General features: G+C 42.8%; 1 protein-coding gene across 1 annotated transcript; it reads right to left on the reverse strand.

Moving 5' to 3' along the window:
* Positions 1-257: 257 nt before the first annotated feature.
* AMDHD1 (amidohydrolase domain containing 1) lies at positions 258-23,829 on the reverse strand. The gene is made up of 9 exons (XM_077807685.1): positions 23,693-23,829; positions 13,468-13,574; positions 11,580-11,644; positions 8,915-9,192; positions 4,863-5,088; positions 3,561-3,685; positions 1,600-1,693; positions 791-951; positions 258-363 (listed from the first exon to the last, which is right to left on the reverse strand). Exons 1-9 carry the CDS (start codon positions 23,827-23,829, stop codon positions 258-260), a joined length of 1,299 nt encoding a protein of 432 aa, XP_077663811.1.
* Positions 23,830-24,855: the final 1,026 nt, after the last annotated feature.

The following is a 24,855-nucleotide window of genomic DNA, read 5'->3' on the forward strand; positions in this document are numbered from 1 at the left end:
GTTCTCTTTGTTTCATGTCTCTATTTCAAGAATGCCTTATGTTAAAGGTATAAATAATAGGTTTGCATTTGCTATGAACGAGGGTTCAGTGGAAATGCTTAGTAAACTTTATTTCAATATAGAGCAAGTAAGCTGAGCATACAAATAATGTACCAGTAAAATAGAAATCCAAGTTGTCTGTTGCTCTTGGGTAACTGAATCAGTATCATTTTGATGTTAATATCCTTCTAAATTATCACCCATCTTTCAGTAAGAACTTAGTAGCCCATAATTCCTTCGTTTTTGTAGATAACTTTTCCTTTAACAATAACATACTCAATCAATTCTTGATGTCCCCCAAACTGGTAAATCAAGTGCTCCCATCTAAAAAGACAGTAAAACATTTATGTAATATTAATATTTTCACAAAAGCAGATCACATACAGAGCATATATTGAACAAATGGGCCAGCCTGAATCACGAGAAGCAAGTATTATGTTTTGAACCTTTGTCTCAGTATTAAAGTAAGACAGTAAGCTGCAGATGCACAAATCAGTATAGAATTCCTTGTACTGTTTCCATGTAATAAGTGCTTTCAAAATAGTTGTGGTATTAGGGTTTATGAGTAGATAATCTTAAAAATCTTGGTCCTATTCTCTACTGGAGTTATTTATACCTACTGAAAATGAGTGCAAAGTCAGTGTAAAATGCTACTAAAGTACAGGTGTAAGTGACTCCACAAGGTGCAACGCAGTGGAAAATCAGGCCCCTTATGTTAAATTAGGTTTTAAACAACAATTTAAGTACATACCTTGATGAATTAATGATAACGAGATCTCCCTGTTTGCCATTCTCTATAGAGCCATGCATATGGGATCTTCCAAGAGCATAAGCTGCATTAATGGTGGCAGCTGCTAAAGCCTCTTTCATTGACATTTTCATGTTTACACAGGCCAAGTGCATTACCATGGGCTAATACAAAAATAAAGGGGAAAAGAGGAGTTACCAATAATGAAATAGGCTATCTGCCCATTCTGTAACGCTGGGAGGCCCAAAGCCCCCAGGCAGGCTGACACAGGTAACTGGTCTCCTGCATCTTGTCCATTCTAAAACAAGAACTGGGAACACAGGATGCTCCTTCCTCCTCTGTAACTGGCCAAGCCTCCCAAAGCAGATGTGAAAAACGTGAGCCTCTTGGCTTTAGAGGTGGTTCTGGAGAAAATACTCTGAGTCAGATCCTCATCTGGTGTAATTCGTCTAAGCCAGTGGCTCTCAAACCTTTGTTCTGTTGACCCCTCTCACATAGCAAGCCTCTGAGTGTGACTCCCCTTATAAATTAAAAACACTTTTTTATATATGTAACAACATTATAAATTCTGGATGCAAAGCAGGGCTTGTGGTTGAGGCTGACAGCTCATGACTCCCCCCATGTAATAACTGCGCGACCCTCTCGGGGGTCCCGACCCGCAGTTTGAGAACCCTGATCTAAGCTGAAGATCTGACCCTCTGTCTCGTTATTAAGAAGACTCCCTTTAAGTGAGCAAGAACTACCCATGCGTTGTGACAGTAGAAGACTGTTAACCATTTCGTGTGCAATAATATGCATTAAGAATGGCTTACCATTGAATAACAGTATGCATTAGGGTTAAAATCACTGCCAAGAGCAACTATAACTCCTTCTTTTAACATTTTCCTAGCTTGAGGTTGCTTCAGTCTAGGAAAAAGAACAGATTTGTCAATACAGTACATTTAGCTATTAAGCTTTGAAGTACACCAGGAAAAAATCCATGTATTATTGGGTTTGTATACAGGGTGTAACCAGATTAGCTTATCACGTTGGAAACCAGAAGCAAAATTCTGCTCTCAGCTACCCACCTGCAACCCCACTGATTTTATAGCTGGAATCTGGTACCTTGTGCTTTTGAAGCTGCTGTAATTTTGGTGGCAGACACTCTCAAATTAGTGCAGTGATATAAAAGACCTGACTCATTGTTTAGGTGCTGGTGCTCCCTTTTTTCACTTCCCCTGCCCCTTCCATATTTCTTAGATACACAGATCTGCAGGAGTAAAGAGCTGCTAACAAAGGTCAAACTGATCTTGTTGTCCTATACTTTAGCTGCACAGCTTGGACTCTTTAGACCAAACCCTGTGAAGTACTGAACAACTACAATCCTCAGTGCAGCCAGTGAGAGCTATGGGGGCCTGATCCTGTGAGGTGCTAAGTACTCCCAGCTACCCTACCAATGAAGTCAAAAGGAGGTGAAGATGTTCAGCACATTATTGGAGGTACTCCCCACTTCTCTCAGTATCAGATCCTTCTTCTGGTGCTAAGTGCCTCTAGCCCTGTATTAGCTAGTCAAATGACGTCCTCAATCCTGAATTTGGCTTCTTGGCAGAATCACAGAGAGTTTTTGTATGAGAATGAAAAGGTGATATACAAACAACAATCCAATTCAAATGGTTCTCTGACACAACAATGGAGATATTGTTTGGTTTTGATTTTCAGTTTTTTGCTGGTTAATTTAGGATACGTCCACACTGCAATGGGGAGGTTCAGCTGCAGCACGTTTAGGCAAAGATGCGCTACCTTTGATCTAGCCAGCTCAAATAACAATAGCAGGGAAGCTGTGGCAGCCTGGGCTTGTTGCTTAAGTACACCCTCAGGGTCTCAGGGGGCTAGCCCAAAGCACCACCCATGCTGCTGCAGCTTCATTGCTATTTTTAGTGCATTAGCTCAATCAAAAGCTAGCTTGGACTTGCCTACCACGCTGCAGTCATGCCTCCTCGGTGCAGTCACACCCAGGACCAGCTCAAGGCACCAGCAAAGCAAGCACATGCTTGGGGTGGCACAATTCTAGCTTATCTTCTTTTTTTTTTTTTTTTTTTGCTTGGACAGTTGCGCTCTCGGAGCTTGGGAGAGCAAATTTTTTGCTTGGGGTGGCAAAAAACCTAGAGCCGGCCCTGGTCACACCTCCCGATTGCAGTGTAGACATACGCTTGTGGACACACAGGTTGCCCATTTAATTGGTGTTTATAGATCTGTATGTTAAATATCTGTCAAAAGCAACTAGAGCTTTTGAGAAAGTACCTGATGTTGCCTGGGTAAAAATTAAACAAAATTGCTAAAATTTTACACACACCCTTTTCAGCTTGTTAGGCGATTAGTCATCCATTTCCTTAAGTCAGATATAGAAGAAATTTTTGCAAATGAGCAAATGTATATACTCCAAATAAAATTTGGATTACTGAAAACAAATCCAGTTTGCAAGGTGACATCTTCAGTTAATGCCTAGCTGCTTTAGTTAATGCATCAGATAGGTTAAGACCAATTGTAGATTGGGTTGCTGGGGACCGATGTGAGTGCATCTCAGAAATAGGGCATTGACTAGATTTTATGGGACCCCATAGTAAGTAAGATGTATGGAGGCCCATCTAGCCTTCTTTACGGGCGTGGCCATTTTCCGTGGTCCCTGACTGAGTTAAGGATGATAGAACCTTCTGAAATATGAGAATCTTGAGCCAAAAGAATGCTCCTGCTGTTAGTTTTGACTGTAATTTCCAATCTGTCAAAATGGCATTACCTCAGTATGTAGGCAGTGGTTGGTAAAAGGACAGCCGCACACTTTGCACTTGCCATTGCAGCGATGCCTTCATCACTAATTTCTTCCAGGTGACTTATAGCCTGGGCTCCTAGTTCAGCTCCAAGCTAAGTGGATTATCACGAAAGATTTAACAGAAAAATTACTAACAGATACCAATGAATCACTGAAGCTACATTCTTACTATCAATCTGCTTGGACAGGCAATTCATTAGGATGCTACCTAAGGCCTATTTACAAAACCCTTGTTTAAAAAATTCAAAGAGTGATCTCTGAAGAATAAGTAATTTTAAGACAAATTTTACTGCAGTAAAACTTTCATGAAGTTATTTATGTAAAGTTAAAGCTATTAATCCTTTTTAAAATGTAATCAAAAGAATCTGGTCAGACTGATGCCCTGAACAGAGTTTTTTACTGTCTCCATGAATATAAACAATTGTACAATTATGAATAAAATTATAAACAGGTTTTGTGCAGAATAGAGTTGGTGGAAACTGATATTCTTAAGGAAATGGAGCAACTGACCTATGCAGTTCTAGAGGTACCCACTGTAAAGAATTCTATATTGGTCCAGACCGATCCTCTCCAAATACAACAAAAATAAGCGTTGACAGACTAATGAGGGAGGATTAGAAGGAGGCCCTGCTCAAATGATGATGAAGTATGGACCCTGACACCCCTTTACAGAATTGCTGTTATTTGCTGCTGCCAGCGGGAATGTCTGTACTGTTGGGAAGATATGAACTGCATGACTGAGGAAAAAATAAATATTTTTTAAAATAGTGTATCAAAATCTATACTTTGTACCAGGAATGAACAGGGTCACAGATAGATATCCATCTTTCCTATTGACCTCGCTACCAGAGGATAAGCTAAGTCAATATTTGAAAAGCCAGTAGACAAGTTACCAATAAAGGTCAAGGTTCCACATCTTTAACTCATCAACTTTGCACATTGGTGGTACTTGCGATTTATTTCACGAACTACTTATCATACTTTTCTAGAACAACATATTGATTTGGAATATTGCAAATCTCTCAGAGCATCAGTTCTCCCAAAGGCAAGTCAAAAGCAAAAATGGCTTAAAGAAAAGGAGTCCTTGTGGCACCTTAGAGACTAACCAATTTATTTGAGCATGAGCTTTCGTGAGCTACAGCTCACTTCATCAGATGCATACCGTGGAAACTGCAGCAGACTTTATATATACACAGAGAATATGAAACAATACCTCCTCCCACCCCACTGTCCTGCTGGTAATAGCATGCATACAGAATGAAGAAGTACCTCTGCAGATTTCATTGGATGGAGTTCATCACCATGGAAGTTAATCTGTAACCCTATCCCTTTTCCAGCCTGAAGAATTCTTCTGGTACAATTCAGATCAAAGACACCTTTCTCACAAAACACATCTATGTTATTAACATGTATTTCACCATTTAGGTTCAGCTCCTTCAGTTTAGGGAGATGGTTACTGATAATGTCATCTGTGGCTTCAGTAGCATTTTTCCCTCTAATGAAAAGAAAATGTTATAAAGACACAGAATGATTTAGTCTTTGAACCTTGGAGTACTCTAAATTCATGTATGTAATAACTATATTAGTTAAAAAAGGTGTATATACAAAAAAACCTCAGACATTTAGCATATGACAAAAATACAGTTGACCATATATTTTTATCTTTGTTGCTAATGTGTCTGAACATTTCTACACCACTGAATTTTACTTCAATTGCTGCCTTGTTTTTAAGACTAGTGTATTATTTAAATTTTAAAAACAACAATGCAAGAGGAAAAATATTGTAATTCATATAACACAAACATGACTTAATTCTAATATCCTTTTTAAAGGATTATGCTATATCCTCTTATTTGTAAGTCAGATTTCTTTAGATGCCAAACAATTTTTTTTGCCCTTTAAAAAAACATTCCTCTACTTTTCTATTTATACATTCTGAACGGCTTACATTTTATCCTTAAAAGTGACTTGCAGACACTTAAAAAAAAAATCATAACTCAAGTGGTAGAGACCAGAAATATCAAAGCTAACAGGGGCATTCAGCAAAAAACTGAGTTTAAATTTACTTTTTTTTTTCTTTTCTTTTTTTCAGTCCTTCACAGTCACAGAGAGCTGGTTTTGTCTTATCGAGGCATTCCAGCAAGGGACTATGCTGCTGTGACTGTCACAACCACTTTGGAATGCCATTGATACATGAAGATTGCCTATAGGAGATCAGTAATGGCCTTTTTAAAAAAAGCTATATAGGGCTTTTTATTTCTTTGTACCTTTGAGACAGAAAAATAATAATTATAGCACTGAGGCTAAAGATCTGCAATGACATCTCTGCCCTTAATTCAGCCACTGTAAAACAAACAAAAACAACACTGCACCAGCCCTGTACACATGCTATATATGTTTGACGTCTGGAGTTGTCTGTTGGAGTTTTACAATGGCAATAATGTCAAGGAGTCAAATTCTGCTCACATTTACAAATGAGGTTGCATGGCTGTGAACCAGAACAGAATCTAGCCAATTGCCTTTCTTTTGTTCACTTGTTGAAACAGTTGTTGGGGTTGATTTGGCTTTTGCCTTGTCCAGCCTTCTCTCTTTTCCTCCTTTGGCTCAGCAGTTTGTGGAGGAAGGTGGATTAAAGATTAACTCTAAAGAGCCTTTAGAAAAGAGAGAAAAGACAGGTACGATTCTACTCTTTTTGTTCTACTTGCTGTAATGCCTGCAAACAGATACACTGAAAGACTGCCATCGTTCTAATAAACGGCATTGGAATTCACTTTCAAAATGTCTGCCCAGTGTAGAAAATATTGCTGACACTAAGTATTCATAAATCATGAGCCAGGGATCCCAAAAATCATGAGATTGAGTTAAAAATCATGATTAAAATAATATGGTGGATTTTTGTTTGCCTTCTGGGTTTTGAGCCTTTACGGTTTTCCAACTTTTTTCCATGAAGGCTGGAAACTTAATAAAAAGCAAAAAGCTGAGATTCTCATGATTCTGGGACCTGGAAAATACCAAATATTGCAAGACTCGCTATAAAATCACAACAGTTGACTACACTTGTTGGTGCAAAGAACCTCTGGTGATGTTTCTGCCATTAGTGGTCATAATTTGTGATGTGATACTACCTTGACACAAATGTAGAAACTGGCAAGAACATGACTTAACAGGATATTACACAATTGCATTGTAACAGCTACTGTGACAGCTCTAGGTTTTAATGAGCATTTCTAACTGTAACTAGGTGACATTATGCCATGGTTTTACTCTGGATTAAGGGAAATTATTTTGAAATGGTTTAAGATCATAAGATTTAAGATCATAAGATTTTGCTTTGGTTACGTTAGCCTAAGGAGTATTATAGGAGTGGTCTATTTTACATCTGTATAATTAAGAATGATCAAGGAGTGCCTAGAGCAAAGGATAAGTGCTGTTTTATAACAGATGTGTATAAAAGTGTAAGGCTTTAAACAGAGACAGTGGTTTTGAGGTTAGTTCTTTATCTTTGTTTAAAAGTTTCTATAATTTATACATAACTGCACCTTTTTTGTGTGGAATATACGGATGAAAGAAACATGGCATGAACTGAGATAGAGGTCTTGGAAGACAACAGTTTAACAGCCATTATGGTGTAAAGCATTTGAGGTCTGGACCTCAGACCTGCAGAATTCAGGAACTGGAAACTTCTAGAGACAGGAATTGTAAACAGAACTGAGGAAACTCTTAAGAAGCCCAAACTGGGTCACCATAGACTATGCCATGTACTGATTTGGCTTCAGGCAATTAAAAGTTGATTTTCTGAAACCCAGGACTTGATTGATACACTGCTGTAAACCAGAAGAGAATCTTCACTGACTTTGTTGAAGTTAGACCTGATTTACATCATCAGAGTGCAGAATCAGGCCCTGAGGCTTGAAACTATACCCATGTTGACAATGAGAGTTTGTAGCTGCATAACACCTGGGCTATTCTGAGATAAACTACTGCTATCTGGAATGCCAACTGATTAATTTTTAGAGCAGCTTGAAATGATTTTGTTAAAAAAATGTTTTTGACAAAAAATGGCTTTTTGACCATTTTGGTCAAAATTCTCCAGGTTTAAAAAACAAACAACAAAAAACCCATTGAAGAGAAACTGAAAAAATTTTGTTTAAAAATTCTGATTAAAAAATAAAATTACCAAAAAAATCCACCCTTAAAAACTTCTTACGAGAAGTTTAAGAACATACTAAATCTAGGCGAAATAGGTTAATAATTGATTAAAGCAGGAGAAGCTGACATGAATGTAATGGGAGATGGGTAGGTGCCGTTGTGCAGTGACCTCTTGGAGGTGCATCATTTTAGGGCATTGTTGTATGTGATTTCTACATTTTTATGCATTCTTCTGTTACGTCTGTTTTTCACCAGGCCCACTTCTCAGTTTGTCAAAATGTGCTACTTTTATTTGTCCAAGACCATTTGTCCAGGACATCTGCTGTCATTCTTTATGACATTTAACTGTAATTTAGTGAAGTCTCATAAACCCAAGTAGTTATCTTTTTCACTGGAAATAAAAATAAATTAAATAAAAACTATTAAAGGAGAAATAGTGGGTTGTTTTGACCAACCAGAATGTGTGCTAATAATCCAATTATTTAGATAACCAGACTGTGCTTCCTGTTGGCAGTAATACCTAAACCCCGGGCTCACACTCACTCACAGGATACAGTGATTAACTGGTCGAATGGAAGCACATCAAGTTGTTGTTATACTAAAACTTCTGATGATTAAGTATTATAATATTGTTTTCTCTTAGCTAGTTAAAATGAAAAACAGACAGTTTACGGTCTGATGGCAGTAGCAGATCCAAGCAGAAAGACTTTCTGAAAAGGAGTTCCTGAAAACTTCCATACAGCTTGGAGCTGGTAACCGCAAAGGATGGCTACATGCCTATTGGCTGAATCCAGTTGATTTCTGTTTAAAACCTAATAGTCTGGCTTTTTTCATAACTGACCACCACCACACCAGGATGCTCCCTCACTTACTTCTACGTTCAGTTTAGGAAAGCATTACTTTGTTGAACGCTGTTATTTCTAATATTGTACACTTTGTTGCCATTTTGGGGAGAACAAAAAACGAACCCTCAAAGCCACCAAACAAACTGTGTGAGGAGGCCAAATTCTGCTGCAGATTCACCCCACACCTGGCGCTGTTGTGCCTCATTTATTTCTGTATAATCTGCCACCAATTTGTAGTTTATTCACTCAGGAGCTGCACTCATGTTTTATGAAATAATATGAGAGTATTATTGTTTAAAAGAACAAGAAAAAAATAAATCACATTACTTAGGCACAGAATGAGCTCCACAGTATGTAGAGGAAATGTTGCTATCCAGTAACCGTCTAGCCTGTTCAATCACCCTGAGCATTTTAAGCTCAGTTTCTAGGTTTAAACCATATCCACTCTTGCATTCGACCAAAGTGGTTCCTGTTCTGAGCATACGCAGCAGTCGGTGTTTGAAAGTATTGAACAGCTCCTCTTCTGAGGCTTTCTGGGTATGTTCCACAGTAAAATGTATTCCCCCTCCAGCTTGGTGAATATCCATGTAGGAAGCACCTGCCAGCTAAAAACAAAATTCTCATGAGTGTTCTATTCACCTTTGTCAAGGGATTCTGTGAGGTGCATGTGGCCTAATCCACAGTAGAGAGGGGACAGAAAAAACATCCCAGTGATGGAACTAGGAGGGGGAAACTTCATAAAGGGATCTTCCTGAAGATTTCCTTCCCCTGAGTCTGGAAGAGGTTATCAGCTCTAGTCTGGCCTGCCATCACAGATTCATTTTCATGGGAAAAAAGGAACTGAAGTGGAGATGAAGTTGATGAGAAAAGGTAACATGGAAATTCCCCCCTGGGCCGTGGCCCCTTTGCGCCAGCCAAAGCAATGAAAAGGAATACCTCCATGGCAGGAAACTCTCTGGGAGCTTCAGAGACAGCTCTATGGACAATTGCACCTCTCTGGAGCAGCTGGTGTTTTGGGGTGGGCTAGTGACATAGAAATTCTGCCTCACTGCCATTGCACAAGGCACAAGTAAGGGCAGCACTCGGGGTTGCCTCAGATCATATAGGGGACTACATAGGGAGACACGTTCCCTGCACCAGTGCTGAATCTGGCCCCCAAAAGACTCTGGCAGTGATGTCATGCTGCAAAAACAAACAAAACAAAAATCTATTTCAGTGCTGAAGTAAGTATTTAACACAGCCTCTTCCAGTAAAACTGGACAAGAGTGTCCATTGTAGGAGGGCAGGACTGTGTCTGATGCTTAGGTTGCACAGAACCATCTCCAGAGATAGAAGAGTTGCAGAAAGGAGTGATGTCATTTAGAACTGTGTTTCTCAGCAACTGGTCTGTGGACCAGTGCCAGTCCTTGAGATCTCCCTGATGCAGTTTAGCAAGTGAGCAAGCTGGTCCCTACTACCAAAAAGGCTGAGAAACACTGCTTTAGAACATCAAATCCCCTTTCTTAAAGCAGATTTAAAGGCAAACCCTAGAATTCATATCTGCTTGTAACTTCGGTGGTTTTAAAACAGGGGACGTGGGAAAGGGAGGAAGAAAGAACCAAGACACAATGAACTGGACTTTGGCCTACCCAAAGTAGTTATTACTATTGGTTTTGTTGTCTATTTTACCGTTGACATGGTTTTACCCAGCAGTTGTATTACTTGAACATTATCATTTTTTAGCAGGACCAGCTTTAGGATTTTGGAGGGGACTCAAGTTAGGATAAAGTCATAGGAGGCCCTTTCACCATATTGTGATGCCATGATTAAATTGTATCATGATTAAATTATCCCTCCCTGTCTTTCCCTCTCATGGAATCAATTACACAGCAGCTCTTATCGCTCTAACAGCATCACATGACACCCCTATTCATCTTGATCGATTGGTCCTTCAACCCTCACGGAGAGAGCGCCCAATCATGTCATTTGTGTTCTAGCCAGTCCCTCGGCCACCCGCTGGCCAGGCTGTCGGTGGTGCCAGATGCCCGATTGGCGTAGCGCACCGCAGCCCAGAACCCCTGAGTGATCCGCCAGCCTCAGCTTCCCAAGCAGCTGGGATTACAGGTGCTTGCCACCACACCCGGTGTGACACCCCTATTATTAAATATTAATCATGTTTATTACACTGTTGCCTGTAGGCCAACAGAGAATGCAGCTGCACTGTGCTAGACCCTGTACAAACAGAGTAAGGAACAGTTCCTGCCCTGAAGACCATACAATCTCAGTAACATATAAACAGCCATAAATTAATCACCCCCACCCCCAATTTGAAATCATACCCTGATATTCCAAAAACAAAACATGCCACAGAAAAAACAAGCACTGCAGAGCTGGAAACATTTTATTCCAAAGCTATTAAGGTGCTTGCATTTCCTCCTTCCCTCCATCCTATATAGACTTGACATGTCCACTTGGGCTTTCCAACCTCCCCATCCATAATGCAAACTTCTGGCAATCCATCGTAGGCCCTCATCTCCATCTTATACCCCCATTTGGGTTACATCAGAAACAAATTCTAGGTGTATGAGTAAATAAAATAATTTTCATTTTTTATATTATAAGGTTTTCATTTCTTTAATCCCTTCTTTTTTCATTTCCCAATTTCATTCTCATTTTCCTCACTATCGTTTTATCTCCCTTTTATAAGTTTTGTTCTCTTACTTCTGTCTCCCCTATTTCATATCCCCTCCGCCACTGGATTGCTCTCTCTTTCCTTCTTCCTCTTGGTCCTTGTTTCCCCATCTCTTTTCCTTTGGCTTCAACCCTCTCTCTTTCTCTGTTCTTGCTCTCCAAAAGCCGTTGCTCCCTCTCCCATCCTAAATTACATATGATATAACTGATCTTACTTTCCAGAGATGAGAAATAGAAGTGTAGAGAAAGCAGAGATTGTTGTGTATGAAAGCAAATATGATGAGAAAAAAAAAACAACAATTCTGTAATTATGTGAAATTACCTTCATTGCAAACTCATGAACCCTGTCACCAGCCCACACTGGATGGGTATGTGCATCTACCAAACCTAAAAAAACCCAACAACAATAAAATAAATACATATTGCAAGATTTCATTGTTTGGGAAAAGGAAAAACTTGAGAAAGGGCAAACAAATTAAAGGGACAGTATCAACTGAAGAAAAAAACCATACTACACCATACTTCTGTTTGAAAAATGTTTTTACCTTATATTATTGCAAAAAACACCTATGATTACTATAATGAAGATATTCAAGAAAAAAAGTCTTTTTTTTTTTTTTCAGGGTGTTTTCGTCTATCTGGCAGCACTCGGTGTAGAGTTAAACTGTTTCTCCTGTATAGTAAGTCTGTCAGTCATGCTCCCATTTTGTTTGTCTGGGTCATTTGCACAGTAACAGGAGAGAGAGAAACATTTCTTAAAAACAGGAAAATTGGCAAGAGGATTTACAAGGAGGTGTATACCTGAAATAATTTCAACTAACTTCAAAACAACTGACTAGATTTCATGCTGATGTCCCTTTAAAAGTGCAAGCTGCATATATTGGGCTTGATCCTGTGGCACTTATCCTAGCAATAGACCACTGACTTCAGTGGGAGCTTTCCTTGTGTTAAGATTGTGAAATTAGTCTGGGTGAGTGCCAGAGTCCGTGTCAGAGAACACAGATGTCCAGCAGCTTAAATGCCAGTTCATAAATACAAGACACTTGATTTACTTTACACTGTGTAAAATGTTCAGAAGCACCTATGTAATTTATGAGCCTAAATCCCATTGACTTTGACCCAAATCACCAGTCTGTGTGCAGGGTGGGGAGAGTAGGCTCCACAAGTAGACAGGGAGGGGAACGAAAAGGGTGGGGAATTTGTGGAGCTTTGACTCTGCCACTCCAACATGCCAACTAGCTCACCTGAGCTAGCATGGAGTGGGAAGTAACTTGTTATTGGAACAGGAGAGTAGTGGATAATTAACCATTGGAACAATTTACCAAGAGCTGTGGTGGACTCTCCATCACTGGCAATTTTAAAATCCAGACTGGGTGTTTTTCTAAAAGATATGTTCTAGTTCAAACAGGAATTCATTCAGGAAAGTTCTATGGCCTGTGTTACACAAAAGGTCAGACTGGATGATCACAATGGTTCCTTTTGCCCTTATAATCTATGGATCCTCATCAGATTCCTTTCCCTCAGAGCAAAAGGGAAGCCAGGAATAGCCCTGTGTGACCCTTTATAGTCACAATTACCTGCTTGGACTGTTCCAGAACAGGGTGAGGGGTGGAAATAGCTACATACTGCCCCTTACTCAGGTCTCCAGTGAAGTGCCAATCTAGGCCTTACATATTACATAAAAGAGACGTTCATAGTATTTTATATCTGGGCACTTTACAAAAGTTAAAATAACAGTGAAAACAAATAGGTGGCTGTGAGAGAGCCAGTCACTCGGCCAAACCAAAAATGGGCCAACAGAAAAATAAATAACCCAAGGAGAAAGAACAGCTGAAAATGACAAAAGTAAACAGGCCCAAGTGAATAGACTTTGCAACAAGCATTGTAGATGGCCAGAGGAGTAGTCCAAGGGGCGTTCACAGAGTTGCATAGAATTGGTCTCTGAACCAAGAAGGCCCTGCCCTTCATCTGATTCAAGCTGAATCTCCAGAAGGAGAGCAAAGGCACTGTTAATGGTCTCAACTGCCTGGGGATGATGTGAGGGGAGGAGTTAGTTGCTCAAATACCAGGGGCCTAACTTATGTATGGCTTGACCTCTACAAAGAAAAGAAGTTTGGGGAGCGTTTGATTAACTGAGGAATCTGTGCTTTGTCTATACACACGGTCAGCCACTCTGATTTGCACTATTAACGTTAAGAAAATACACCAACCTGGCAATATGCATTTCCCAGAACAGTCAATTATTTTTTCAAATGATGCTTCTGAAAATTGCTGGCGAATAACATCTGCATGGCCTACAGCTTTTACACAGCCATCTCTGCAAAAAAACAAAAAAACAAAAAAAAAACAATGCACAAACAAGCCTGAGTGAATTTGTTTAAAAAGCAAACTCAGCAAGTTGTATTTAGGAGCTCCTGAGGCATCACCCTTTCAGAGAGGTGATGGGGTCATTGTCTTCAGGACTCTGAAAATGGACAGGGAAGATTGTTTGCTAATCATGTGGATGCCTTGAGATCTATGAGGAAATCCTATGGACCTCAAGGTGTCTGCAAAGCCTGGGTCATCCCCATGCCCTGCTAGCGTGGTTCCCGTAGGATGATAAGTTGCGGGCCCTTTCTGTTTGTGAAGTAATATCTGTATGTATCCTGTAACTCAAAAGGCAAATGCCAATGTATTCATTAGCCCAGTATATTCTTATTACCAAATCAACAGCATCCTCAAGTTGTTATGTTACTGAAATAAGAATGTAAGAAGAAAAAAATGGCCATGCCCCGTCAGACCAATAGACCATCATCTATCCCAGTATCCTGTCTTCCATATATATGTATATTATAACAGAGAAAGAGAAAATATATTTTAAAGATGACCAAAAAATTGATTTTCTTTTTGCCACAAGAGAAATCATTAACTGATGCTTTTCATTTGGCAACAAAATGATATATTACATATAAGATTTAAGGCCTTGGTCTAATGTCATTTTCCATTATTGATATTTTAGTATAATTACATATCACATAGCAGCTCCCTTATTTCAATCTCCATGCATGAATTTAGTGGTATTCTTGCCTTGAAAATGCTGTGACCATGACAGGAATCTTACCAAGTGTACCAAGACACGGTGCGCATTCCCAAAAGTGAGAGAAGAAAAAACAGCAACAGTAGAGAATATGTAGTTTCCCCTCTGTACATTTGGTGCATACGCTGCAGTTCTGCTCAGGCAGCTTTAATTTGCTGAGCTGGCAGCTCTGACGCACATTACCTGAGGGCTTATGCAACTTGGCCCATTACAAAGGTTACATTTTTCACTTGGATGAGCTATTTTATACCAATACATTTTTCTTCCTCATCAGACATTCAGGTCTTTGCTATTTTCCACTCAATCTGTCAAACATACTAATTTTGACCATTGCAAGACCCCCTCCCCCATCTCACTCAATAATTGAACTTTCCATTTTTCTGGCAGAATTTCATGGCCATAAGAACATAAGAATGGCAATACTGGGTCAGACTAATGGTCCATCTAGCCTAATATCCTGTCTTCTGACAGTTGCCGGTGACAGATGCTTCAGGGGAAATAAACAGAACAGGACAGTTTATCGAGTGCTCCATCCCCTATCGTCCAGCCCCAGCTTCTAGCAGTCAGAGGTTTAGGGACACCCAGAGCATGAGGTTGCGTCTCTGACCGCCTTGGCTAATAGCCATGGACAGACCTATCCTCCACAAATTTATTTAATTCTTCTCTAAGCCCAGTTATAATTTTGACCTTCGCAACATACACTGGCAATGAGTTCCACAGGTTGACTGTGCATTGTATGAAAAAGTACTTCCTTATGTTTGTTTTAAACCTGCTTCCTATTAATTTCATTGGGTGACTCCTAATTCTTGTGTTATTTGAAGGGGTAAATAACACTTCCCTATTCACTTTCTCCACACCATTCATGATTTTATAGACTTCTATCATATCCCCCCCTTAGTTGTCTCTTTTCTAAGCTGAAAAGTCCCAGTCTTTTTCATCTCTTCTCCATATGGAAGCTGTTTCATACCCCCAGTCATTTTGTTGCCCTTCTCTGTTCCTTTTCCATTTCTAATATAGCTTTTTTGAGATGAGAAGACCAGAACTGCACACAGTATTCAAGGTTTGAGCATACCATGGATTTATATAGTGGCTCTATGATACTTTTTTTCTTATCTTCTATCCCATTCTTAATGATTCCCAACATTCTGTTTGCTTTTTTGACTGCCGCTGCACACTGAATGGATGTTTTCAGAGAACTATCCAAGATGACTCCAAGATCGCTTTGGTGAGTGATAACAGCTAATTTAGACCCCATCATTTTGTGTAGGTATAGTTGGGATTATGGTTTCCAATGTGCATTACTTTGCATTTATCAACTTTGAATTTCGTCTGCCATTTTGTTGCCTGGTCACCCAGTTTTCTGAGCTTTTTAACTCTTTGCAGTCAGCTTTGGACTTAACGATCTTGAGTGATTTTGTATTGTCTGCAAACTTTGCCACCTCACTGTTTACTCCTTTTTTCAGATCATGTATGAATATGTTGAACAGTACTGTTCCCATGGGGGACCCTGCTCTTTTACCTCTCTCCACTGTGAAAACTGATCATTTATTCCTATCTTTTGTTTCCACTCTATTAACCAGTTACTGATACATGAGAGGACCTTCCCTCTTGTCCCATGAGTGCTTACTTTCCTTAAGAGCCTTTGGTGAGGGACAGTGTCAAAAGCTTTCTGAAAGTCCAAGTACACTATATTAACTCGATTACTCTTGTTCACATCTTTGTTGACCCTCCTTAGATAGTTCTAATAGATTTGTGAGGCATGATTTCCCTTTACAAAAACTGTTGACTTTTCCCCAACATACTGTGTTCATCTACCAAGTATGTGTCTGATAATTCTGTTCTTTACTATAGTTTCAACCAATTTGCCTAGAACAGAAGTTAGGCCTACCAGCCTGTAATTGTCAGGATCACCTCTGGAGCCTTTTTTAAAAATCAGCATGACATTAGCTATCTGCTAGTCATCTGGTGCAGAAGCTGATTTAAGCAATAGATTACATATCACGGTTAGTAGTTCTGCAATTTCATATTCGAGTTCCTTCAGAACTCTTGGGTGAATCCCATCTGGATCTTGTCACTTATTACTGTTTAATTTATCAATTTGTTCCAAAACCTCCTCTACTGACACCTCAATCTGGGACGATTCCTCTGATCTCTCATCTAAAAAGAATGGGTCAGGTGCGGGAATTTCCCTCACATCCTCTCCAGGATGTGAAGACTGATGCGAAGATACTGATATGAAGACTGATGGAGGATGAAGACTGATGCAAAAAATGAATTTAGCTTCTCCACAACAGTCTTGTCTTCCTTGAATGCTTCTTTAGCACTTCGATCCTCCAGTGCGTCCGCTCATTGTTTGGCAGGCTCCTGCTTTTGCCGTACTTAAAAACATTTTGCTTTTAATGTTTGTGTCTTTTGCTAGTTGCTCCTCAAATTCTTTTTTTGGCCTGCTGATTACACTTTCATAGAATCATAGAATCATAGAAAATCAGGGTTGGAAGGGACCTCAGGAGGTCATCTAGTCCAACCCCCTGCTCAAAGCAGGACCAATCCCCAATTAAATCATCCCAGCCAGGGCTTTGTCAAGCCTGACCTTAAAAATTTCTAAGGAAGGAAATTCTACCACCTCCCTAGGTAACGCATTCCAGTGTTTCACCACCCTCCTAGTGAAAACGTTTTTCCTAATATCCAACCTAAACCTCCCCCACTGCAACTTGAGACCATTACTCCTTGTCCTGTCCTCTTCTACCACTGAGAATAGTCTAGAACCATCCTCTCTGGAACCACCTCTCAGGTAGTTGAAAGCAGCTATCAAATCCCCCCTCATTCTTCTCTTCTGCAGACTAAACAATTCCAGTTTCGTCAGCCTCTCCTCATAAGTCATGTGTTCCAGACCCCTAATCATTTTTGTTGCCCTTCGCTGGACTCTCTCCAATTTATCCACATCCTTCTTGTAGTGTGGGGCCCAAAACTGGACACAGTACTCCAGATGAGGCCTCACCAATGTCGAATAGAGGGGGACGATCACGTCCCTCGATCTGCTCACTATGCCCCTACTTATACATCCCAAAATGCCATTGGCCTTCTTGGCAACAAGGGCACTCTGCTGATTCATATTCAGCTTCTCGTCCACTGTCACCCCTAGGTCCTTTTCCGCAGAACTGCTGCCTAGCCATTCGGTCCCTAGTCTGTAGCTGTGCATTGGGTTCTTCCGTCCTAAGTGCAGGACTCTGCACTTATCCTTATTGAACCTTGTCAGATTTCTTTTGGCCCAATCCTCCAATTTGTCTAGGTCCCTCTGTATCCTATCCCTGCCCTCCAGCGTATCTACCACTCCTCCCAGTTTAGTATCATCCGCAAATTTGCTGAGGGTGCAATCCACACCATCCTCCAAATCATTTATGAAGATATTTAACAAAACCGGCCCCAGGACCGACCCCTGGGGCACTCTACTTGACACCGGCTGCCAACTAGACATGGAGCCATTGATCACTACCCATTGAACCCAACAATCTAGCCAACTTTCTACCCACCTTATAGAGCATTCATCCAGCCCATACTTCTTTAACTTCCTGACAAGAATACTGTGGGAGATCGTGTCAAAAGCTTTGCTAAAGTCAAGAAACAATACATCCACTGCTTTCTCTTCATCCACAGAACCAGTAATCTCTTCATAGAAGGCGATTAGATTAGTCAGGCATGACCTTCCCTTGGTGAATCCATGCTGACTGTTCCTGATCACTTTCCTCTCATGTAAGTGCTTCAGGATTGATTCTTTGAGGACCTGCTCCATGATTTTTCCGGGGACTAAGGTGAGGCTGACTGGCCTGTAGTTCCCAGGATCCTCCTTCTTCCCTTTTTTAAAGATTGGCAATACATTAGCCTTTTTCCAGTCATCCGGGACTTCCCCTGTTCGCCACGAGTTTTTAAAGATAATGACCAATGGCTCTGCAATCACATCCGCCAACTCCTTTAGCACTCTCATCCGGCCCCATGGACTTGTGCACGTCCAGCTTTTCTAAATAGTCCCTAACCACCTCTTTCTCCACAGAGGGCTGGCCATCTATTCCCCATGTTGTGATGCCCAGCGCAGCAGTCTGGGAGCTGACCTTGTTAGTGAAGACAGAGGCAAAAAAAGCATTAAGTACATTAGCTTTTTCCACATCCTCTGTCACTAGGTTGCCTCCCTCATTCATTAAGGGGCCCACACTTTCCTTGGCTTTCTTCTTGTTGCCAACATACCTGAAGAAACCCTTCTTGTTACTCTTGACATCTCTCGCTAGCTGCAGCTCCGGGTGCGATTTGGCCCTCCTGATTTCATTCCTACATGCCCGAGCAATATTTTTATACTCTTCCCTGGTCATATGTCCAACCTTCCACTTCTTGTAAGCTTCTTTTTATGTTTAAGATTCGCTAGGATTTCACCGTTAAGTCAAGTGGTCGCCTGCCATATTTACTATTCTTTCGACACATCGGGATGGTTTGTCCCTGTAACCTCAACAGGGATTCCTTGAAATACAGCCAGCTCTCCTGGACTCCTTTCCCCTTCATGTTAGTCCCCCAGGGGATCCTACCCATCCGTTCCCTGAGGGAGTCGAAGTCTGCTTTCCTGAAGTCCAGGGTCCGTATTCACACTTGACTATCCGGAGTTTATGCTCCTTTCTATTTTCCTCAGTAGGATTTGACTTTCAATTTTTAAAGGATGTCTTTTTGTCTATGATTGCCTCTTTTACTCTGTTTGGCCACGATTGAGGGGTGGGTTTTTTTGTTCTTTTACTTTTTTTTTTTTTTAATTTGGGGTATACATCTAGTTTGAGCCTTTATTACAGTGTTTTTAAAATTTTCCATCCAGTTTTCAGGCATTTAACTCTTGTGACTGTTCCTTTTAATTTCTTTTTAACTAGCTTCCTCATTTTTGTGTAGTTCCCCATTTTGAAATTGAATGCTCCTAGGGTGGGCTTCTTTGGTATTCTCTCCCTCCTCCCCCTGATGTTAAATTTAATTACATTATAGTCACTATTACCGAGTGGTTCAGCTATATTCATCTCTTGGACCTGTCCTGTGTGCCACTTAGCACTAAATCAAGAATTGCATCTCCCCTTGTGGGTTCCAGGACTAGCTGCTCCAAGAAGTAGTAATGAACAGTGTCCAGAAATTTTATCTTTGAACCCCTTCCTGAGGTGACATGTTCCCAGTTGTTACGGGGGTAGTTGAAATCCCCAATTATTGTTGGGTTTTTTGTTTTTATAGCCTCTCTAATTTATCTGAGCATTTCACAAGCACCATCATCATCCTCGTCAGGTGGTCAATAGTATATTCTACTATACTCTTTTTATTGAAGCATGGAATTTCCAGCCAAAGAGATTCTATGGTACTCTTTGATTCATTTAAGATTTTTAGTATATTTGACTCTATGTTTTCTTTCATATATAGTGCTACTCCCCCACCATTGCAAACTACAGTGTCATTCCTATATATTTTGTACTCTGATATTACCATGTTCTATTGATCATCATCATTCCACCAAGTTTCTGAGACGCCTATTCTGTCACTATCCTCATTTACTACCAGGCACTCACGTTCACCCATATTAGTATTTAGACTTCTCACATTTGTATACAAGCATTATAAAATTTGTCAATATTTAGTTATCTGCCTTCATGTGATATAATTGAACCGGACTCTCTTTCGTTTGACTGTTTCTCTTCAGTTCCTATCTGTACTTTATCAACTTCTATCCTCTCCCCTTTACTAGGACATAGAATATCCCCTTCAATAAATCCTCCCTTAAGGGATGTGTCTGTTCCAACAGTGTGCTCCTCCGCACCTGTCAGCTTTCCCCCAGCCCTCAGTTTAAAAACTCCTCTACTACCTTTTTAGTTTTACATGCCAGCAATCTGATTTTGTTTTGGTTTATGTGGATCCCATCCTTCCTGTATTCGCTCCTCCTTTTCCAAAACATCCCCCAGTGCCTAATAAACATAAATCCCTCCTTTGAACACCATCATCTCATCCATACATTGAAACCCTGAAGTTCTGCCTATCTAACTACCCCTGCATGAGGAACTGAGCATTTCAGAGAAACTGTGGTCCTGAACTTTAATCTGTTTTCTGGCATCCTAAATTTGGCCTCCAGGCCTTTCCCTATGTCATGGGTGCCTACATATACTATGACCACCGACTTCTCCTCAGTACTGCCCATAAGTCTATCTACATGTCTCGAGAGGTTTGCTCCCAGCAGGCAATTTACCATGTGGTTTTGCCAGTCTCAGAAATCCAACTACCTATATTTCTAATAATCAAATCCCCCAATAGTCTTACCTGTCTCTTCCCAATACAAGGGGTTCCCTCCCTCAGAGGGGTATACTCAGTTTGAGCGGATACCATAACATTATCTGGAAGGAGAGTCCAACTATGGGATTAATTATGCTTAATGATCAACAGTAGTTTTTATTTTCTTTTAGCTAACTAAAACTATTGCACTGTTGTGGGTTAGCAAATGTACAGCATCCCTTCAGTCAGTAACTGCAGAGCATTCTTGTCCTCCAGAAGACTCTTGCTGCCATTGTCTCCCTGCCTACACCTGAAGGGTACACTTGCCCCCTTGGAGGATGTAAATAGCATGACGTGGAATCTGCAAGAGTTGGTGTATTTAAGGTTAGCTTTCACTCCCACAGGGATGATACCCGGAAGAATAGACTTTCCTTGGCCAAACACTGGCCATGGAACTTCACTCCCCCATAATCGTGTGGTACTTTAGAGGAGGGGCTTCCAGGGGCTTTGGAGGTGGTGGGGCAATTCTGCATAAGGTTGCCAACTTTCTACTCGCACAAAATGGAAAACCCCTGCCCCACCCTCGGCCCCACCCTCCTTCGAGGCCCCGCCCTTTCTCTGAGGCCCTGCTCCCATTTACTCCATCCCCCCTCCCTCTGTCGCTCACTCTCCCCACCCTCACTCACTCATTTTCACCAGGCTGGGGCAGGGAGTTGGGGTGTGGGAGGGGGTGAGGGTTCCGGCTGTGGGTGCGGGCTCTGGGGTGGGGCCAGGGATATGGAGGTTGGGGTGCAGGAGGGGGCTCCGGGCTGGGATTGAGGGATTTGGAGTGCAGGAGGGGGTTCTGGGCTGGGACAGGAGGTTGGCGTGTGAGGGGGTCTGAGGGCTCTGGCTGGGGGTGCGGGCTCTGGGGTGGGGCTTGGAATGAGGGGTTTAGGGGGAAGGAGGGTGCTCTGGACTGGGACCGAGGGGTTCAGAGGGTGGGAGGGGGATCAGGGCTGGGGCAGGGGGTTGAGATGCAGGAGGGGGACCAGGGGTGCAGGCTCTCAGCAATGCTTACCTCAAGCAGCTCCTGGAATCTGCATCATTTCCCACCTCTGGCTCCTATGCAGAGCCGCGGCCAGGCGGCTCTGTGCACTGCCCCGTCTGCAGGCTGCCCCATCTGTAGGTGCTGCCCCCACAGCTCCCATTGGCTGCGGTTCTTGGCCAACGGGAGCTGCAGAGCCAGGACTTCGGGCTTGGGGCAGGGCAGTGCGTGGAGCCCCCTTGCTGCCCCTACGTGTAGGAGCTGGAGCGGGGGATAAGCCGCTGCTTCTGGGAGGCACGCAGCGCGCGGAATGATGGCAGGCAGGGAGCCTGCCTGAGCCCTGCTGCGCTACTGACCGGACTTTTAATAATAATTATTCCAGAATTTACCTTACTTTTCAGCATACTCGTTTAAAAAGAGTTTGTGTGTCCTGTCTCACCTTCAGCACTCCGACACTGAAGTTTTGGGCATAGCAACTTAAGGCACAAGTGTGTTGGCACACTTAAGCCAACGGCTGTCTTTTAAAAACAACAAAGTAACCTTCAGAGTAACAGCCGTGTTAGTCTGTATTCGCAAAAAACAAAGGAGTACTTCTGGCACCTTAGAGACTAACCAATGTATTTGAGCATAAGCTTTCATGAGCTACAGCTCACTTCATCGGATGCATACTGTGGAAAATACAGGAGATGTTTTTATACACACAAACCATGAAAAAATGGGTGTTTATCATTACAAAAGGTTTTCTCTCCCCGCACCCCACTCTCCTGCTGGTAATAGCTTATCTAAAGTGATCACTCTCCTTGTATGATAATCAAGGTGGGCCATTTCCAGCACAAATCCAGGTTTTCTCCCCACCCTCCCCAACAAAGCCACTCTCCTATTGGTAATAGCTTATCTAAAGGTTTCAGAGTAACAGTTAGTGTTAGTCTGTCTTTGCAAAAAGAAAAGAAGTACTTGTGGCACCTTAGAGACTAACCAATTTATTTGAGCATGAGCTTTCGTGAGCTACAGCTCACTTATAGCTTATCTAAAGTGATCGCTCTCCTTACAATGTGTATGATAATCAAGGTGGGCCATTTCCAGCACAAATCCAGGGTTTAACAAGAACGTCTGAGGAAGGGGGGGGGTAGGACAAAACAAGGGGAAATAGGTTACTGGAAATGGCCCACCTTGATTATCATACACATTGTAAGGAGAGCGATCACTTTAGATAAGCTATTACCAACAGGAGAGTGGCTTTGTTGGGGAGGGTGGGGAGAAAACCTGGATTTGTGCTGGAAATGGCCCACCTTGATTACCATACACCTTGTAAGGAGAGTGATCACTTTAGATAAGCTATTACCAGCAGGAGAGTGGGGTGCGGGGAGAGAAAACCTTTTGTAGTGATAAACACCCATTTTTTCATGGTTTGTGTGTATAAAAACATCTCCTGTATTTTCCACAGTATGCATCCGATGAAGTGAGCTGTAGCTCACGAAAGCTTATGCTCCAATACATTGGTTAGTCTCTAAGGTACCACAAGTACTCCTTTTCTTTTTTCAAAGTAACTTTGTTTCTCAACTGGAATCCCCCTTGATTAAAAAGCTAAGACTCTGGATTCCAGTCCGCAGTTTTTCTTCTCGTCAGAGTTAATCCACAACACGAAGAATAACATTTTTCCCCCTTATTTTCAGCAACAAGCAATGAGTAAAATTTTATTGTGGAGTCAGATAAAAAGCCTCCTTTTCAGTGGAATCGCAGTAATTCTAACGCACTTGTGGCACCTGATCACACCAAAATGCCGGGTCGCTGTCTGAATTGAAGGCGAGCCTGCAGAACTGAAGAATTTGCCTTTTCAAAAGAGGTACGGAAGAACTTTATGCACCAGACTTTATTTTCTGAACCCGAGGGCTCCCAGGACAACGGAGAGCAGATCTGGCTGCATCAGGCCAGGTGCCTGCTCAGGTCCGAGCCTGGCCGGGGGCTCAGGGGACACGCGCACAGAGCTTATGCTCAAATAAATTGGTTCCTCTCTAAGGTGCCACAAGTCCTCCTTTTCTTTTTGCTCACAGAGCCGACTTACGTGCCGATCACCACGCTGGCATTGTCCAGCACGGCCAGGTCTTGCATGCCCGCCTGCAGCAGGTACTTCTCGCCTTTGGTGCAGACGAGCACCAGCTGTTGGGCGTTGTCCAGCAAGAGCCTGTGCTCGCCAGCCATGTCGGGGCAGAGACAGGGGCGGCGACAGCCCCCGCAGACCCTGGACCTGCACAGCAGCCGCAGCCAGAGGCAACCAAGGCCAGGAGCAGCCCAGCGGACGGGAGCGGGGGTGAAGCCCGCGCTCAGCTCCAAGTCTCCTGGGCAGCGGCCGAGCGCGGGGCAGCGCTGGCAATGGAGTCCCTTGGCTGGCTTCTTGCCACCCGGAGCGCTGCCACCCTGCGGGCGGAGGGGCCGGGGCTGGAAGCTCCTGGACTGCGCGGGGCCAGAGAAGGGTCCAGCCCCCGGGTCTGCAAAGCCCCTGGCCGCTGGCTTGAGGGCGCGCGGGCTCCTCCCGGCCCCCGGGGCGCGGGACGGGCGCGGAGGGGGAGGGAAGCTGAGGCACGCGGGGGCGGGGGCGTTTCTCGTTCTGCTCAACAGTCTCCAGGCGGGGCCCCGTCCCCGTCCCCGCGGGTGCCCCTGTGCTCGGCTGCGCCCCTCCTGGCCCCGTCGCCCGGTGAGGGAGCTGCGGCTGGGGGGGCGGGGCGCGTGTGTGTCTAGGCTCTGGCGGGAGCTGAGGTTTGCGGGGGGAGCTTCCCCGCCTTCCCTTTGGTGCTCTGTGTCCTGCTCCCGCCCGGCCTCCCCCTCTGCCAGCCCGTCGTTAGCTACACGTCCCTTTTCCCTTTGAAGCGCGTAACTGCAGAGAGGCGAGACTAAATGCGCCCCCACTGTCGTCAGCAAGCCCGGGTTGAGGCCTCAGGAGTGGCTGGGGCCGGGCTCTGCTGAAGAGTGGGGGTGAGGATGGCTTAGGTGGCTTGATTGTCAATGGTGCTGCCCAGGGTGTACTTGTGTGTCTCTTTGTGTCAGGCCTGGGTTTGGGTAGGGGTTCCTCTACTGCAATTCAGAGCACCACCAGAAGGGCTGTTGCAAATGGTGCTGGCTTGTAATATCCCCAGTGGGGCCCATTGGCCGGTTGGGATTTGCTAGAGTGGAAGTGCGGGTTCTGGCCACATGTCCTACACCGGCTCTGTGTCAGCTGGAGATTTGCCC

Source organism: Eretmochelys imbricata, chromosome 1 (assembly GCF_965152235.1).
Source record: "Eretmochelys imbricata isolate rEreImb1 chromosome 1, rEreImb1.hap1, whole genome shotgun sequence".
Lineage (NCBI taxonomy): Eukaryota > Metazoa > Chordata > Testudines > Cheloniidae > Eretmochelys > Eretmochelys imbricata.